General features: G+C 47.2%; 1 gene segment (V, D, J or C); it reads left to right on the top strand.

The window, feature by feature from the left end:
* Positions 1 to 13,949: 13,949 nt before the first annotated feature.
* LOC104859008 lies at positions 13,950 to 15,597 on the top strand. The segment is given in 4 exon segments: positions 13,950 to 14,225; positions 14,571 to 14,621; positions 14,730 to 15,059; positions 15,179 to 15,597. Coding segments are annotated over 4 exon segments (918 nt in total).
* Positions 15,598 to 19,233: the final 3,636 nt, after the last annotated feature.

Genomic DNA, 19,233 nt, shown 5'->3' with positions numbered 1-19,233 from the left:
TATGTCTAATTCTTCCCTTCTGTTTGGGAAGTTTTCTGTCATTAATTCTGTGAAGAGCTTTTTTAGGTCATTTGCGTTTTCTCCTGCTTTTTCATGAATTCCTATCAGTCTTATGTTATTTTTCTTTGCATCGTCTAGAAGTTGTTGGATTGATTTCTCATGATCCTTTACTGTTTTTGAGAGACCTCTTTTTTCACTGACTGCAATCCTATCTTCTATATCTGAAATTCTTTCTTCGCAATCTTTTATTCTGTTGCTTACACTTTCAATAGCGTTTTTGATCTCCTGGATATCTGTTTGAATCTGTTTTATGGATTCCATTTCTTTCCTCTGTTGGGCATTCATTGTTTCCATTTCTTTCTTATGCTGAGTCTTCATGGCTTCTATCATGGTCTTGAGCTCATCTATTTTTTTGTCAGTTTCTATCCTAGAGTCTCAAATCATTACCTCCATTTTGATCATCATCTCTCTGGTTAACTGGGAAATTATTTCTGATTTGAATTTTTCAGAGCCTGATTGATCTGTTTTGTTACCTCCTGTGCTATGGGTCCAGGGTGTCCTGTTGGTTCACTATCAGACTTTTCATCCTCGTTTGTCCTACTGTTTGCCAGTGGTGAACTGGAAATCTGTCTTTGTGTCTTGCTTGAGTGTTTTCTCATTTTTATTTTTGTTGTTGGGTTGTCCTTCTTTAATTTCTGAGTATTACTTAAATCTTCCTGATATAGTTGCGTTTTAGCTTTTGAGTTTCTAATGACTCATAGACATCCTCATTTTCATAATATCAGATAAAACAACTCTTTAAATTGATCACAACCTTTTATCCCAAATGATACATTCAGCAGCCCAATAGGATCAGGCACAGCTTGCAAACTGACCACTTGTGGTAGTCATTAATGTATCACCTTTAACCCATGTGAATTAAATTAATATCAAGAAGCAGCCCATAATATGTTTGCAATGAATATGCTTTTCAATATACCATCTTTACCATTTAGGGTGGGGGGTTAGACTGAGTTAGGAAGGGAAGAGTAGATAAGTGAAAGAACTGGAGCAGGTTTGAAGTGAATCCAGAGGATGTAGAATTGCCTTACTATCTTTACAAAGCTATTAACTTCAAGGGGGATAGAGAGAGTGCAGGAATAAGGACAAGAATATATCCCCTTAACAATAACAGGCGCTTGCCTTCCCTTGAAGGTACAGAGCTATGAGTGAGGTAAAATGACTGGAGAAAAGAACACCAAGAGAAAACCCCCCAAAAAAGGAAAAATAATAAAAGAAGAAATCTGAGTTAGGGCAGGAGCCAGAATAAAAAGGGAGATGAGGGATAATATGGTGGAGCAAGAGACTGAGTTGGAGAGAGAGGACAGAAAAAAGAAAGAAATTTTAGGGTGGAATGAGGAAAAGAAAAAAGAGAGAGAAAAAAAAGAGTTTGAAGGGCATCTTTCAGACTGTCTCTGTTCTCATATTATACCACATGTAGAGCCATATGCAGAACCGAATCCCCTGGTCTCAGCTAGCCAATGGCAGTTCCCCACAACTGAGATTGAACTCAGTCAACAAGGCCTAATTTGAGTTTCCCAACCCTCAAGGTTGAACTCCACTCAGTTCTATTACAGGTTTCCCCTGCCATTTCTTTAAAGATGTTCAAAGTTGGGAGCTCAGAAAACTACCCTTCATGAGAGCCTATGCCTCTGCAGAGTTGGTCCAATGATTGGCCCAATCAGGAGGTTTGAGAATGGGGTGGGGGGTCATGGGGGTGTTTCAAGGGTGCTTGCGTGGCTACCTTCCTTACTGGGTCTGGGGTTGTGAAGTCTGGGAGGTCACGCCAGATGATCTCAGGCAGGCAGGTGAAGAGAACCCCTCCGGGGTCCTTGGGTCCTTGCTGGGTCTGGTGGCACGCAGTCCAGGAGGTCGTGCACCCACCGGATGATCTCAGGCAGGCAGGCAGGTGAAGAGACCCCCTCCGGGGTCCTTGGGTGCTTGCTAGGTCTGGTGGTGCGCAGTCTGGGAGGTCACGCACCCGCCGGATGATCTCAGGCAGGCAGGCAGATCTGCTATATATACTTTTAATAGAGTTTTTAATCTACTGGATATCAACTTGAATCTGTTTCATGGATTCTACTTCTTTCTTATGTTGGGCATTCATGGTTTCCATTTCTTTCCTCTGCTGAACATTCATGGCCTCAATCATGGACCTGAACGCATCTATTTTTTTAATCTGTTTCTGTTTATAATAATTTCTTTTATCTGGAAATTATTTCTGTTATGAATTTTTCTAGAGCCTCATTCACCTGGCTTTTTACTTCATGTGCAATCAGTTCAAATTGTTCAGGTGGTTGATTATCAGACTTTTCAATCTCGTCCCCAGAATTTGCCTTTGGTTAGCTGGAAGACTGTGTCTCATTTAAATGTCTTTTCATTTCTATTATTTTTGTTGTTATAGTCCTTGGTTTAATTCCTAGGTTGATACTTAGATATTACTTATTATAAGTATCTTTGTTGCTATTTTTTAGAAACTTTAAAGAATGATTGCTTCTTGGAGGTGTCTTTCAGATAAACCTGGTCTTTAGGATTTGAGACTCTAATAACTCTGGGGCAATCTCATTTTCATTATACCAGGAAAGATAACAGATTAAATCAATCACAACACTAGCCCAAGTGATAAAATCAGCAACAACAATAGAATCAAATACAGCTTAGAAAATGACAGTTTGTGGTAGTTATTAATCTATCACTTTTAACCATGTGAAATAAAATGAAATCAAAGACTAGCCCAAAATATGTTTATAATGAATAAACTGCTAAATAGGGTAATTTTACCCTTCGGGATTGGGACTTAGGAGTAAGGCCCTCTTCCTATTCTTCACTTCTGCTCCAACCCAGAGCAATGGCCATTAAGACTCCCCGTGGTTTTGCAGTTTAGATGAGGGACAAGGGTAGCCAGGAAGCCAGAAGCGGTGGAGGTGGGTGTTTGCTGGTGAGATCTGGTCCTCACTAGGTCACTGGAGGCAGGGAGGCCCTCCGATAGTGGGCGGGGCCTGGGTGGGGGAGGGGCCACACTGATGGCTTCAAGCAGCTCCAGTCCTCACCAGGGGTAAGCAGGGAGGCCTGTCCTAGACTGAAAGTTAAAGCATGGAAAACAATACTCAATGCAACAGGAACTGGGCATAAAAAGCAGGAGTAGCTATCCTCTTTACATATCAAATGGATTTCAAACCAACACTGATTAAGAGAGACAAAGGCCACTACATGCTTGTAAAGGGAACAATCCAAGAGGAAAAGATGATAATCATAAAAATATATGTACCAAATTCTAGTGAGCCCAACTATATAAAACAAATACTAATGGACATAAAAATCAAATAAGCACTAATCAAATAGCAGTGGGAGACCCCAATAAACCAATGTCACAGATAGATCAAACAGACCAAAAAGAAATGATGAGATACTAGAATTCAATCAAACTCTTGAACATATGAACTTTACAGATGTTTACAGAGTGTTCCACCCCACAAAATCAAAATATACATGCTTTTAAGCTATACATGGGTCATTCTGCAAATTAGACCACATACTTATTCATAGAATATGTTTAAGTAAGTGCAAAGGAATTGAAGTTATCCCCTGCATATTATCAGACCATAGTACAATGAAATTGGAATTCAACAGCAAAAGAAACCACAAGAATTTCATAAACACATGGAAATTGAACAACACACTTTTGAATAACCAAAGGGTCACATAGGAAGTTAAAGAAATCAGACAGTTTCTACAATTAAATGACAATGACAATACAACATATTGGAATCTATGGGATACAATGAAAGCAATCTTATGAAGGAAATTCATAGCAGTGAATACTCATATTAGGAAAAGAGAGCAAGCTCAATTAAATAACCTGATGCTGAACCTCAAGCTTCTGGAAAAAGAGCAGGACAAGCCCAAAGCTCATACAAGGGAGTAAATTATAAAGATAGAGCAGAAATCAATGCAATGGAGACTAAGAGAATGATACAAAAAAAATCAACGAAGCAAAGACCTGGTTCTTCAAAAGAATAAAGAAAACTGACAAACCCTTAGCCAACCTTATCAAAAAAAGGAAAGAAAAGGCCTAAATCCTTGCAATTAGAAATGAAAAGGGTGAAATTACAAGGGACCCAGCAGAAATCCAGAGGATCATCAATATCTACTTCAAGAACCTACATGCCAGTAAGACAGGAAATACAGAACAAATGGACAGATTCCTAGATATGTATGAATTACATTGAACAAAAATGATATAAAAATTCTAAACACACAAATTACAATCAGTGAAATTAAAAATATAATTAAAACTTACCAACTAAGAAAAGCCCAGGCACTGATGGCTTCACTGATGAATTCTACAAAACATTTAGAGAGGAACTATTACCACTACTGGTTAAACTCTTTAATGAAATTTAAAGGGAAGCAATACACCCAAATTCACTCCTGGAATCAAATACCACCTTGGAATAGATTAGATTTGACCTAGCCAAAAAAGAGAACTATAGACCAATATCCCTAAGGAACTATTACCACTACTGGTTAAAATCTTCAGTAAAATTTAAAGGGAAACAATATTCCCAAATTCATTCCTGGAAGCAAGCATTGCCTTGATCCACAAAGCAAAGAAAGACAATCTCCCTAATTAACATGGATGCAAAAACCTTTAATAAGATACTGGCAAATAGAAGACAGAAGATCATTAAGAATATCATACAACTTGACCAAGCAGGATTCATCCCAGGGATGCAGGGATGTTTCAACATACACAAATCAGTAAGTGTAATATACTATATTAATAGAGACAAGGGCAAAAACCATATGATCATTTCAATAGATGCAGAAAAAGCATTAAACAAAATCCAACACTCATTCATGATTAAAAAAAAAACCCTACAAAAAACTGGAATAGATGGTCTCTACCTCAACCTGATAAAAGCCATCTATCAAAACCGAACAGCTAATATCATACTAAATGGTCAAAAACTAAAATCCTTCACACTAAAATCAGGCACAAGGCAAGGATGTCCACTATCTCCATTCAATATAGTTTTGGAAACATTAGCCACAGCAATTAGACAAGAAAAAGAAATAAAAGCAATAAAGTTAGGAAATGAAGAAGTCAAATTGTCATTACTTGCAGACAAGATGATACTCTATATAAAAGACCCCAAGAACTCCACCAAAATTCTTTTAGACTTAATAAACAAATTTAGTAGAGGCCAGAGATTTAGCTCAGTGGTTCCACCACTTGCCTCACAAGTGCAAGGTCCTGAGTTCCTTCCCTGGTACCAAAAAAAAAAATCAGTAGAGTAGATGGATACAACATGAACACACAAAAACCAATAGCTTTCCTGTACATGAAAAACAGATTCACTGGGAGAGAAATGAGCAATCAATTCCTTTCACAATAGCATCCAAAAAATCGAAATTCCTAGGCATGAACCTAACAAAAGAAATCAAAGACTTCTACTCTGAAAACTATAGCACTCTAAAAAAGAGATTGAAGAGGATATCAGAAAATGGAAAGACATCCCTTACTCCTGGGTAGGAAGAACCAATATAGTGAAAATGGCCATACTTCCAAAATTGCTATAGACATTCAGTGCAATCCCAAATGAAATTCCAGCAGCATACTTCACAAACCTTGAGAAAGTAATCCAAAAATTCATTTGGAACAAGAAGAGACCCTGCAATTCTAGGAAACAAAGACAAGGTATCACAATCCCCAACTTGGAGCTACACTACAATGCTACTGTAATAAAAACAGCATTGTACTAGCAAAGAAACAGACCCAGGAATCAGTGGAATAGATTAGAAGATGCAGAAACAACTCCAGACACACTGAGCCACCTCATCTTCAACAAAGGAGCCAAACACCCTCACTGGAGGAAAGATAGCCTCCTAAATAAATGGTGCTGGAAAAATTGGGTTTCAACTTGCCAAAGATTAAAACTGGACTATATCTCTCACTATGCACTAAACTAAAATAGAAATGGATTAAAGATATAAATATTAAAACAGAAACACTAAACTGGCTGGAAGTGAGGTTAGATATAACTCTTAAAGACTTTGGCATAGGAAAAGATTTCATGAAACAAATCTCAGTTACACATTCACTAGCCCAAACAATCAACAACTGAGATCTCTTCTTATTTAAAAGCTTCTGCACAACAAGAAAAACAAGCAACAGCATGAAGAAAAGAAGAAAAATTTTTAACCAGATATTTTTCAGATAATGGTCCTCTATCTAGAATATATAAAGAACTTTAAAAATCTGACCTTCCAAGGCTGGGGATTTAGCTCAGTGGTACCATGCCTGCCTCATGAGTGCAAGATCCTGAGAGTGCAAATGCAAGACCTCCCAAATTTAAAGATCCAATCCAAAAATGGGAATCTGAAATGAATTCACATTTCTCAAAGAAGTAAAAATAGCAAATAAACATATGAAAATATGTTCAGCATCACTGGTCATCAAGAGATGCAAGTGAAAACAATGCTGTGATTCCACCACATCCCAGTAAGAATGGCTAATATCAAGAAATCAACCAATAACAAATGCTGGCAGGGTTGTGGGGAAAGAGGAACACTGCTCCACTGCTGGTGGGAGTGTAGACCAGTGCAACCACTGTGGAAATCAGTATGGAGATACCTCAAGGAAGTGGAAAATTAGAGGTACCATTTCACCCAGCTATTTCCCTGCTGGGCATCTTCCCCAAAGAATTAAAAGAATCACACCACAGTGATATATGTGCACCCATGTTTCTAGCAACAGTTTGTAATAGCTAAAACTTGGAAACAGCCCAAATGCCCATAACTGGCAACTGGATAAAGAAAATGTGGGTTTTTTAAAATAAAATGGAGTATTACTTAGCCATAAAGAATGAAAATTAGAGATATTTTTAGCTAAATGGATGCACTTTGAGGCAGTACTCTTGTGTGAAATAAATAGGACACACATGTGTAAATACCAAATCATTTCTTTGGTGTGAGAAACTGAAAGTGTAAATAACAATCAAAAAGTATAAAAAATAATGTGAAATAGGAAGAAAAGGTCCAAAGGGTAGTAGGAGGGGTACAGGTAAGGAAAGGAGGGAATGGAAATAATATGAGAATATAAAAAAATGAAAACAAAGCCTTTATAAATAGGGAGGGTTGGAGGGGCTAAAGGAAGGGCAGGGGAATTGGGAAAAAATAAGAACCAAGATATATTATGTAAAGGTACAAATTTCCAGTGATGAATGTCATTATATTATATATCTAAACAGTACCCATAAAATTATTTTTTTAATCTTTAAACTATGGACCAATCTCTTTAATGAACATAGAGGTTTTAAAAAATCTTCAACAAGATACTAGCTAAAATAATGCAACAACTTGTCAAAATATCACATACTGTGATCAAATAGGCTTCATCTGGGTGATGCAATGCTGCTTCACACAGGAAAATCAATAAATGTAATACACCACATAAACAGAAGCAGGAAAAATTACAGGATCATTTAAATAGATGCAGAAAAATAATAAATAGATACAGAAAAGCCTTCAACAAACTGAACATCCATTCACAATTTTTAAAACCCTGAAAAATAGGACCTTACCTCAAGCAGATTATAGCCATTTATGACAAACCCACAGCCAATATAAAATTAAATGGGGGAAAAAAGTGAAAGATTTCCCTATAATATCACTAACATGACAAGGATATCTACCATCACCACTCTGGTTCAAAATAGAACCTGAAGTAGTAGCCAGAGCAATCTGGCAAGAGAAAGAAATAAGGGGAGTTGTAGAAGAAAGGAAATATTCAAAGTGTCATTATTTGCAGATGATATGATCTTTTACATAGAAGACCTAAAAAGCTCCACCAAAAGACTGCTAGAATTAATGAACAAATTCAGCAAGGTAGCAGGACACAGTAAAAATCAAGTGTATCCCTGTACACCAGTAATGAACTCAATGGCAAAAGAAGTTAGAAAAACAAACACTTCACAACACCTTCAAAAAATTAAATTATCAGGATTAACCTAATACAGACATTGAAATGGGAAGGGTAGAGGAAAGGAAATAGGGGGAAACAAACAATATGAGAAAATGAAAAAATGGAAATAAAGTTTTTGTAAATAGGAAAGGGAGGAGAGGGTAAAGGGAGGGCAGGGGTATGGGGAAAAAATGAGAACAAAGACCTGTCATGTAAAGGTACAAGATTCCAATGACGAATGTAACTGTACTGCATACCTAAAATGTACCAATAAACTCAATGAGGAAAAAAAAAGAAACTGAAAGACTTCTATAACTAAAACTACAATACACTGATGGCCAGGGATTTAGCTTAGTGGCACCATGCCTGCCTCACAATAGCAAGGTCCTCAGTTCAATGCCAGGTACCAAAAAAAACCTACAATACACTGAAAAAGGAGATCAAGGAACAGATCAGAATATAGAAAGATATTTCCTGTTACTGTACAGCTAGAAGCAACGTTGTCAAAATGCTCATACTTCCAGAATTAATGAATTTAATGCAATCCTAATCAAAATACCATGAGCATTTCTCACAGAAGTAGGGATGGGGACTAAAATTCATGTGGAATCAGAAGAGACCAAGAATTGCCAAAAAAAAATCCTGAACAAGAGCAAAACAAGAGTTACCAAAAGTCCCAGATTTCAAGATCAATTACAAAGCCACAGTGATAAAAAAAAATTTTTTTTAAACAGAATTATACTGGCATAAACCCAAACATGGGAATCAATGGAACAGAATAAAAGATGAGAAAATAATCACATGTACATTGAGTCATCTGATCTTTGACAAGGGAGCAAAAAACATACACTAGAGAAAAGATATCCCTGTAACAAATGGTGCTGGGAAAATTGGTTACACACATGCACAGAATTGAACCTAGAACTATATCTATCACTATATAGTAACATAAATTCAAAATGGGTCACAAAGCTAGATTTTATGACAAAAACAATCTACTAGAAGATGAAATGGGTAAAAATCTTTGAAGACACAGACACAGGTAAGAACTTACTGAATAGATCCCCAATTGCACAAGAAATAACATTAAGAAGCAACAAATTGGGTTATATCAAATTAAAGAGCTTCTGCACAGCAATGGAAATAAGCCACAAAGTGAAGAGACAACCTACAGAAAATAATGTGCCAGCTACTCCTCACATAGGGAACTGATGTCTGAAGTATATAAAGAATACAAAACAATCAGATTTCTCAAAATAAAATACCCAATCAAAAAATATTCAACTATGAGACCTGGCACACCATGAACACAAAGTAACAAGTGACAGGGGCTTCCCACTTTCTCCTTGGGCCCCAGGGCATGGCTTGCCCAGCCCATGCACCCACACACCTACACCAGGTGGCCATATCTTCTGACCCAGAACCTCCCAGTAAAAAGGGAACTTCAGGAAGCAGCCTGCCACCCACTTTCAATCTTGTTCTTAGTCTCCACGGTTGGGGGGGGGGCTTCCACACCCCTGAAGACAAGAGCTGCAAATCCTAGAAAGACAAGACAGAGCTGAGCTGTGACAGCACAGGGCTGAAGCAAGAAGGCTAGGAGCCACCATGGGTGCAACTCGGTGAGCCGGCTGGGGACAGAGGCAGGGAGAAGAGGAACACTTCACCTTGAGCTGCCAATACATCGAAGGCTAGAAGAAGGCTAAGAGACCTCCCCACAAAAGGGCCAGACCCTGCCTCTGGTGCTGCCTTCAGCCTCTGAGCCTACCTGAGAGGGACCAGGGCCAAAGGCAGAGGTATGGCCAGGCTGTCTGAGCGAGACACACCAGGGAGTGACAGCAGTCCTCTAGAAAATGTGACAAGGGAGCAGGAGGACACAAGAGGCACAGACAAGGCTTACCCTAGAGGCAGCACAGGCAGACCACTGAGGAGAGTGGAAGAAATAAAAGGAGGAGGGAGTGGAGCTTCCAGAATAGGTCAGGTGCTCATCTCGGGAGGCAGACAGGATAAAGGCACAAAGAGCAGGGGATAAGTGCCAGGGACTAAGGGGCAAGCCCCATGCAATGACAGATGAGGCCAAGAATGATTCAAAGCTGAGAGTAGGAAGGAAGCCTGAAACACCACAGGAGCTCAGAAGACCAGGACAGAGGAGCAGCAAGTTGAGGCAGTTGGGAGGCTGAAGAGTCTACGGCAGGCCAGGATCTCAGGGGACCAGGGATAAGCAGATCAGGTGGAGGAGGCTGGAAGAGGTAGAGCAGTGCCTGGAGCTCAGGGACCTGGACAGAGCAACTGCAGGAGAGCAGAAGCAGCTGCTGAAGGGACCAGGGCAGCCCCAGGAACCCAGGAGAACAAGGCAGAGCAAATGCTGGTGAACGGGTAGCTAGGTGGTGGAGGGGAGAGAATAGCCCCTGGAACTCAGGGAAGCAGGGACCAGAGTAGAATAGATATAGGTGAGCAGGAGCTCAGGTGACCAGCACAGAATAGCTATAGGTGAGTAGGGCAGGTGGTTACTGGAGGGGCCAGAACAGCTTCAGTAGCTCAGGTGGCCAGGACACAGTAGCTACAGGTAAGCAGAGTCAGGTGCATGCTGGAGGGACCGGGGCAGAGGAGCTCAAGGTGAGTTGAGGCATTGCAGTGCTGGAGGAGACAGGGCTCAAGGGCTCAGGGACCAGGGAAAGCACAGCTATAGGTGACGTGAGGCAGGTGGGAGCTGGAGGAATCAGATGAGGCCCAGGAGCTCAAGAGACTAAGGCAGAGCAGCTACAGATAAGCAGGAGCAGGTGTGTGCCAGAGGGGCCGGGACAGCTCCAGGAGCTAAGGGACCTCAGGAGAGCAGCTGAAGGTTAGGTGGGGCAAGTTGGTGCTAGAGGAGCCAGGGCTGCCCTAGGAGCCCAGGGGAGCAGGGCAGAGCAAATGCCTATGATCAGGGTAGCTAGGTGCTGGAGGGGACAAGATAGCCCCCAGAAACTAAGGCTACTAGGGACCAGGGCAGAAGAGCTACAGGTGAGCAGGGTGCTAAAAGAGCCAGGGCAGCCACAAGAGCTCAGGTGGCCAGAGCAGAGCAGCTGCAGGTAAGCAAGGTTGAGTGAGTGCTGGAAGGACCAAAGCAGGTTCAGGACATCAGGGGCCCAGGGAAGAGCAGCTGAGGGTGAGCTGGAGCAGGTCAGTCCTGCTGAAGTCAGGGCAGCCCCAGGAGCTCAGGGACCCAAGCTGAGCAGCTGCAGGTAACCAGAGGCAGGTGGATGTTGGATGAGCCAGGGTAGCCCTAGGAGCTCAGGGACGTGGGCAGAGTAACTGCAGGAGAGCAGATGCGGGTGGATATTGGAGGAAATAGGATAGGCCCAGGAATGCAAGGGAATAGGCAAGAGTATCTGCAAGCATGAACACATCAGTGCTGGACATGCCGGGAGGTCAGAAGGCCAGAGCAGAGTAGCCGCCACTGCGCATGGGGCAATTGGGTACCAGAAGAGTGAGCAGAGATCCCAGGAATTAAGAGGGCCAGGTCAGAGAAGCTGAAGGTGAATTGAGGCAGGTCAGTGCTGAGAACACAGGGCAACCCCAGGAGCCCAGGGGAGCAAGGCAGAGCAAATGCCTGTGATCGGGGTAGCTAGGTGCTAGAAGGATAGCCCCTGGAACTCAGCAAAGCAGGGACCAGAGCAGAGCAGCTGTAGCTGAGCAGGTGGGTGCTAAAAGAACCAGGGTAGCCACAGGAGCTCAGGAGCTCAGGGACAAGCAGCTGCAGGATCAGGTGGGTGTTGGAGGGGCCAGGGCAGCCCCAGGATCTCAGGGACCCGAGAAGAACAGCTTCAGGAGAGCAGGTGCGCAATGGTGCTAGAGGAGCTAGAGAAGCCCAGGAGCCAGGGGAGCAGAGCAGAGCAAATGCCTGTGAACAGGGTAGCCCCCAGGAACTCAAGGGAGCAGGGCAGAGCAGCTGTAGGTAAGCACAAACGCATCGGTGGTGGATAATCCAGGGTAGCCCTAGGAACTCAGGGGACCAGGACAGAGCAACTGCCAATGTTCAGGAGCAGGTAGGTGCAAGAGGTGCCAGGGGAGACCCCAGGAGCTGAGGGGACCAGGGAAGAATAGCTGAAGGTGAGCTGTGGAGCGGGGTCAGCACAGCCCCAGGAGTCAGGGTATTGAAGGCTGATAGGAAAACAGAGCTAGCAGGCTTAGCATGAGACTCAGTGCAGAGGTAAAGCTGGAGGAGTCCAGACCCTGGCAGGAGGGGAGCAAAGAAGGTGGGTCAGGACTCCTCAGGCTGAGGTCAGCAAGTAGCATGGCCAGCAGCCCCTGGGGCTCAGGGAACCTGCTCTTTCTCCTCCCAAAAGAACCATCTCACTATTCACTGCTCTGCCCTATCCCCCCGAGCACCTGCTCTGCCCCCCTCCCACCTTGCAGTCTACCTCTATGTGCAGGAAAGTGAGGCCTGGGGCTTACATAGGATGCTGGCGGGGAGGGAAAACAGGGACTGCCAGGGGGCAGGGGTTACTGCAGAGAGCACTTATGCTGGGCACCAAGAGGGTTTGGGCAGAAAAGAGGAGACCTTGGGCAAGAACATTCTCTGGGGCTGGTGCCCCCCAAACACACCTGATGGACAATAGTTCTGGGGTCAGTCTGGCTCTGTTCCTGGGGGCTTGTGGGGACTGGGGTCAAGGGAACCCTGCTGAAGCAGCACACAGAGGAACAGGACAGTCGGTCCCACAGAGGGGATAATGAGGGGCCACCGAGAGCCAGAGCGGAGTCTGCTGAACAATGATGTGCAGGTGAGGGAAAGGGAGACTGGCAGGACCCTGGGCTGGAGGACAGGGAGATTTAATTTCCTCAGGGGTCAGGGTGCGCTCCAACCTCCAGGACCCAGGGCTGCTGGCAGCAGCAGAAAGCACAGGACCTTTCCTGATGTCCCGGGTGCCGGGAGCATGCAGAGGATGAGGCAAGACCAGGAGTGCAGGGGAAGAGGAGGCAGTGGGCACCAGAGCCAAGTTCAGCAGGGCCCATCCTGGAGGAAGCCCTGGGGAGTACAGGAGATGAGAAGCAGCCAGATGAGGGCTGGGCAGAAACTGGGCAAGTGGGAGACAGAGCTCTGGGTGTATGGCCCTGAATAGACCTCAGGAACACATAAGGGGGAGCCAAGGAGTAGCTGTTCCCAGAACCCAGGTTTAGGAGCCTGGCTATCAGGGTTGGGGGAATGGGTAAGGACCTCAGGAGAGACCTCCTGGGGTTTCCTTCAGAGTGTGGGGATTTTGGCTCAGAGAGGACCCTAGAGGACACAGCCCGGTAACACAAAGGCAAGGGCAAGGCTCTGGGAGCAGGATCTGGGGGCAGAGATCAGATAGAGCGTGACCAAGGTTCCCATGCTAAAGAACCAGCTCTCACTAGAGCCCAGTTGAGTGACTAAGTTGTGGCTATGCAGAGATCACAGAGATCACAGGACCCAAGAATGGGGACACAAGTCAGGCCAGACACCCACAGGAGGCCATACTGGGACAAGGACTTTTGGGTCTCTGTAGGAGCCCAGGAGAAACAGACAAGCAGAGGCATAAAAGGGGCTGTAGGTCCAAGGATTCACCAGCTTCAGTGGGTCATGGAGGACTGACTGGGCTGAAGACAGCTGAACAGGAGCAGGGACTAAGGTTGCAAAAAGGCACAGAGCACTGCTAGAGAGCTGGGCCTGCAGCACTCTGGAAGCGCTCTGGAGACAGGCTGGGCTTGAGAAACCACTGGCCTGGACTTGCCTGAAGCTCATGGGGAGGGTTGGCTAAGGTAGGCAGGTGGGGCCAGGCACATGAGGTCAAGCACATGGGCAGGCGTGGCCAAAAGTCTAGACACAGAACTCTGCCTGGATCTTGCAGAGCACCCAGACCCCAAAGAGCCAAAGAAAAAGTCTTCCATGGTCCAGGGTCAGCTGCATTTGACCCCATGTCACTTGGTACCATTTTCCTTGCAGCCACCACAAAGGCCCCTTCCGTCTTCCCTCTGGCTTCCGGATGTGTGGACACTGGCTCCATGATGACTCTGGGCTGCCTGGTCAAGGGCTACTTCCCCGAGCCTGTGACCGTGACATGGAACTCAGGGTCCCTGACCAGCGGAGTGCACACTTTCCCAGCCAGTCTACAGTCGGACCTATACTCACTCACCAGCATGGTAACTCTGCCCTCCGGCCAGAAGAGGGCCACCTGCAATGTAGCCCACCCGGCCAGCAGCACCAAGGTGGACAAGATTGTTGGTGAGGACAGTTCCCAAGGAGATTCAGGTCCCCTGGAAGACAAGTGTGGGGTCAGCCTTCCTGGGCATATCTGCCACAGGCACCAGGGAACTCCTGTCTGTCTCCTGTATGGAGGCCTCTGCCCACATTAACGTTCATGTCTTCTGGGGCTTTGTACTAGGCCCAGGGTGGGTGAAGGCTGGATGGTTTGTCTATGAGATATAGACAGATGACCACTGGCATCAGGCCAAGAGCCATATCCCAGGGTAGTCTGGGCCTGACTGAGCTCATGCCAAGGGCCCAACAATCCCCTCCGTGGCCCAGCACTTTCCTACAACCCCAATAACCCCATCCTTCTCTCTGCAGATGGTGGGGATACCAGCAACTCCCACTGTACCCCCTGTCCCGTGTGCCCAAGTAAGTTACCAGCCCTTCTACTCTAGCCCAAGAGACGGATAAACATCTGGAGGAGGCCATTTGAGATGGCCCCCTATGCTAACCTGTCTCCTCTGTCTCTCATACCAGCTATTGAACTCTTGGGAGGACCATCTGTCTTCATCTTTCCCCCAAAGCCCAAGGACACACTCATGATCTCCCTGACCCCCAAGATCACGTGTGTTGTAGTAGATGTGAGCCAGGAAGATTCTGAGGTTCAGTTCACCTGGTACGTGGATGACACGCAGGTGAACACAGCTGAGCCACAGTCCCGGGAAGAGCAGTTCAATGGCACATTTCGCATGGTCAGTGTCCTCCCAATCCTGCATCAGGACTGGCTGAATGGCAAAGAGTTCACATGCAAGGTCAACAGCAAAGTCCTCCCAGCCCCTATCCAGAAGACGATCTCCAAAGTCAAAGGTGGGAGTGGGGTGCAGACAGGTGGGCAGTTGGGCAGCACTGTGGGGGTCAAACAGAAAGATTCTCTCTGGCCAGCCCTCCATTCAGCATTGAACACATGTTGACCTCTGTCCCCACAGGGAATCCCAAGGAGCCACAGGTGTATGTCTTGCCCCCACCCCAAGAGGAGCTGTCCAAAGAAAAAGTCAGTTTGACCTGCCTGGTCAAGGGCTTCTACCCTACTGACATCGATGTGGAGTGGCACACCGACACACCTTCAGACTACAAGGTCACCCCGCCTGTGTTGGACACTGATGGGACCTACTTCCTCTACAGCAAGCTCACTGCAAACAAGAGTGAATGGGAGCAGGGAAGATCCTTTACTTGCTCTGTGGTACATGAAGCCCTGCACAACCACATCACGCAGAAGGCCATCTCCCGGTCTCCGGGTAAATGAGTGCTGTGCGGTCATCCCTCTCTAACCTTCAGGCTCTTGAGTCCTAAAGGACCCTGTCCCCCAACACCCTTGTAAATAAAGCACCCAGCACTGCCTGGGACCCTGCGACACTGTCCTGGTTCTTTCCGAGACAGAAGGCCTGTGCCATGGGCCTGTGCCATGGTTCCTGGGTCAGGCAGGGGCCAAGCCTGCACTGTAGTCATTAGGGACAGACAGCTGTCTGCATGAGAGGACCAAAGTGAGTGTCTGCCCTCACAGGGACAGGCACGACCTAGCTGTCCTCCCAGGCCCCTCTTCAGCTTCCCCCATGGGAAGGAACACTCATACTCACCTCTGTAACAGCCTGTCCTTGCCCTCCAAATCCTCATCCTGGGGTCTCTGTCCACCGCAGAGACTTCAAGCTATGGCTGTTGGATAGGACCTCTATGACCCCCTCACCTGCACAAAGCTGGCCACCATTGGGGACACTGGAGGCTGCCCAGCCATGGGGAAGCTAGGCACCCCTGGGGACACTACTCACTCATGGGGACACTAAACACCCTTGGAGACACTGTGCTCCCAAATGGCTGAGATGCCACCCTGGCTACCCCAAGGGAAGATGGTCCAGGCATCCTTGAGGGCATGAGCCAGACCCATTAGAACAAGTCTGCTGAGCAGCACCAGCCCACAATGACCACACATACCCATGGACATGTGTGCACACGTGTACATGCCTAATACCCTGGGCCTATGAGCAGCCTGCACAGCGCCCACCCCAACCCCACATTCACACCTAATTGTGCACACACTGACCAGCCCTCTTGCAGCCTCCCCTATACAAAAGTCCCCCACACCTGGCACTCAGGCCTCCTCCAACCCACATGAGAATACACTTGTCACCACCAGCTCTACCCTGCCATCTCTCCAACACTTGTCCTGTTCACCAGAGAGCAGACAGAGGACTAGGCAGACTGCAAAGCCACAGACTATGGCATGCGAGAACCCGACACTGCCCAGCCACTCTGACGGTGAAGGCTGGAGCAGACAGAGAGTGGTCCACACAGTGCAGGAGACCTGGCCAGGGCAGGCAAGGCTGGCGCTTCCTCCCTGGCCTCCCAGCAACACCACATCACTCACTGCACAGGGAGTGGGCCTGCGCCCAGCTGGGTGACATACACTGACCACTCCCTCCTGTCTAGGGCTGGACTTTGATGAGAGCTGTGCTGAGGCCCAGGATGGAGAGCTGGATGGGCTGTGGACAACCATCACCATCTTCATCACCCTCTTCCTGCTCAGCGTGTGCTACAGCGCCACGGTCACCCTCTTCAAGGTTGGCACGCTGCCCCCGACACTCGTGCTGCCCATGCTGTCTCTGTGATGACCCACACTGACCCGTGCTGTCCCCACACAGTCCAGACTGGCTCATCAATCTCAAGGATGGCCCTCTCTGTTCTCATGTGGTTCCCACACTGTCCCCAACTGTCCCACAACGTTCCATGCTGACCCATGCTGTCCCAATGATGTTCCCATGCAATGTTCCCCACTCTGTCCCCACTTTGCCCCACAATATCCCGAGCTGTTTTCTCTAAGCTGTCTCCAAGGTATCTTCATGAGTCCCAAACAGTTTTCCTTATGCTGTCCCCACACTGTCCTCATGATGTCCCGTACTGCTTTTTCATGGTGTCCCCACAATGTTACATGCTGCTTCCCCATTCCCGTCTCCATTATGTCTTCTGCTGTCTTCATGATAACCCAGGTTGTTTTTTGCATACTGTCCCCACAGCATCCCTATGAAGCCCCATGTTGTTTTCCCCGTGTTGTCAGCACATTACTCTCATGCTGTACCTGCACTGTCCCCGACTCTATCCAAAAATTGTCCTCAAACCTATCACTGCCTTTTCTCCACCCTAGTCTGCTCTATCCTCATCCTATCCCCACTGTTCTCACCCTGTCCCACCCTGACCCCTGCTGTCCCCGTGGTCCCACTGGCTGTGGTGGCATCCCATGGTGCCGTGACTGCTCACCCACTGTTCCTGCAGGTGAAGTGGATCTTCTCTTCGGTGTGGGAGCTGAAGCATACCATCGCCCCCGACTACAGGAACATGATCAGGCAGGGGGCTTAAGGCCGACCCCTCAAGGCGTCCAGGCTCCTCAGGCCCCTCGAGGATCCCATCCATCACTTCCAGCAACCTGACCCCCAGGTCACCCTCCTCGGACCTCGCTGCCTTCTGACCTTGTGGTTCAGTGACCCTGTGCTCCCACCCTCCCTGCTCCAGAGGACTCATGGATAGCAGGTACGCCCAGCCTCAGCAGCCTGGACACACGCCACCCCCTGCGATTGCCACCATGACCCTGATTGAGGCAAACAAGGGATACGGCTTCCCTCCCAGGACATCTCTGCCTCCATGAGCAGGCGGTCACCCAGGAAGAGGCAGTGTCCAGCATTGCCCATGTCTGTCTGGATGGAGGCCAGCCTTGGAGCTAACCCAATCCACACCAGTCTCTCCAGCACAGGGCATCTCTGAGAGAGGTGAGGCTATGACCCTCCAAAGAGACTGCTGCACCCCAGGCCAGCAGGCATGGGCATCATCCCCAAGCAGGGGCTTTGGAAGGGCTACTGACAGTCACCTAATGGACTTTGCCAGCCCATGCCTTAGTGGGCCTCTGCTGGGCACCTCCATGAACACAGGCCTGAACAACGGCTCATATGTCCCTCGTGGGTCCTCTGATAGGGACCCTGTGCACTGCTCATCCTCATGGTCCACAATACACACTGCTGGATCTGACCTACAGGGACTGGCTACCCTGGGCCTCTCTATGCTGGTGATAAAGAGCTGGGCCCAGGACACTAGCATTTTCCACAGCTGACCCAGTAGCACTCCTAGGAGATACTCGAGGGATGGTCTGGCTATACGATGGTGGTAGAACACAAGCAGGGGCAGAAAGGGATGATTGCCACCATCCATGCCTCCAAGAGAGGTCTAGTGAGCTGGTCCCAGGCAGGCCAGACACAGCCTTCTGGGTCTCAGGGACAGAGGAGGCCCAGGAGCACCTGTCCCAACAAAGGGGCAGCTGGATGGCTGCTGAAAGCACCAGGGCTCAGTCAAGTCTGTCCTGCAGAGTCAGTGTCCACTCGGGGACCCCAGCTGGACAAGATGCCACAGAGAGAGCCCAGTGGCCTAGAAGTCAGGGATGGGCTGGCACTGGACACAGGATCCATGTGCCATGGTCCTGTCTGACGTGGGGGAAATGCCAAGCCGAGAATGACACAAGCAGAAACGGAAAGCAGATAGCACCCTGTGCTGCAGGAAAAGCCCAGAGAATGGGTCATTTCAGCTTTGTAGCTTTCTTCTTGTAGTACTCTGGAGCCTATGATACCCTGTAAGTTCTCTCTTAATGGCAATGAAACATCCTTTAAACACTGTGTAGCTCTCTGTGGTCTTCCTGAGTCACAAACACTCCCAGCCCAGGCACAAGTGAACAACACTGGCAGCCACATGGATCCTTCTAGCCTTCCCCTCCACTCACCCTGGGCACTCAGCCTTTCCTCCGTGAGGCTTTCTTCTGGCTGGGCACTGCCCACACCTGCCCCAGTCACTCTGGGGGACATGGAGGGCAAGCCCATCTCAGGCTGGCAAGGAAGGTCTTCCCACACTGACCACATCAGACAGGAAGTGTGGGTTTGGTCTCTCAGGGGCTCAGGCTGCCGTGATACAGGACACAGGTGGCTACTTGAGCAACACACATTTCTTCTTTTGC

The sequence above is a fragment of the Fukomys damarensis genome, unplaced genomic scaffold (genome assembly GCF_012274545.1).
Source record: "Fukomys damarensis isolate Sample0158 unplaced genomic scaffold, DMR_v1.0_HiC HiC_scaffold_25, whole genome shotgun sequence".
NCBI classification, from domain to species: domain Eukaryota; kingdom Metazoa; phylum Chordata; class Mammalia; order Rodentia; family Bathyergidae; genus Fukomys; species Fukomys damarensis.
The sequence above is the reverse complement of the archived record's forward strand: the minus strand, read 5'-3'. Positions and strand labels throughout refer to the sequence as shown.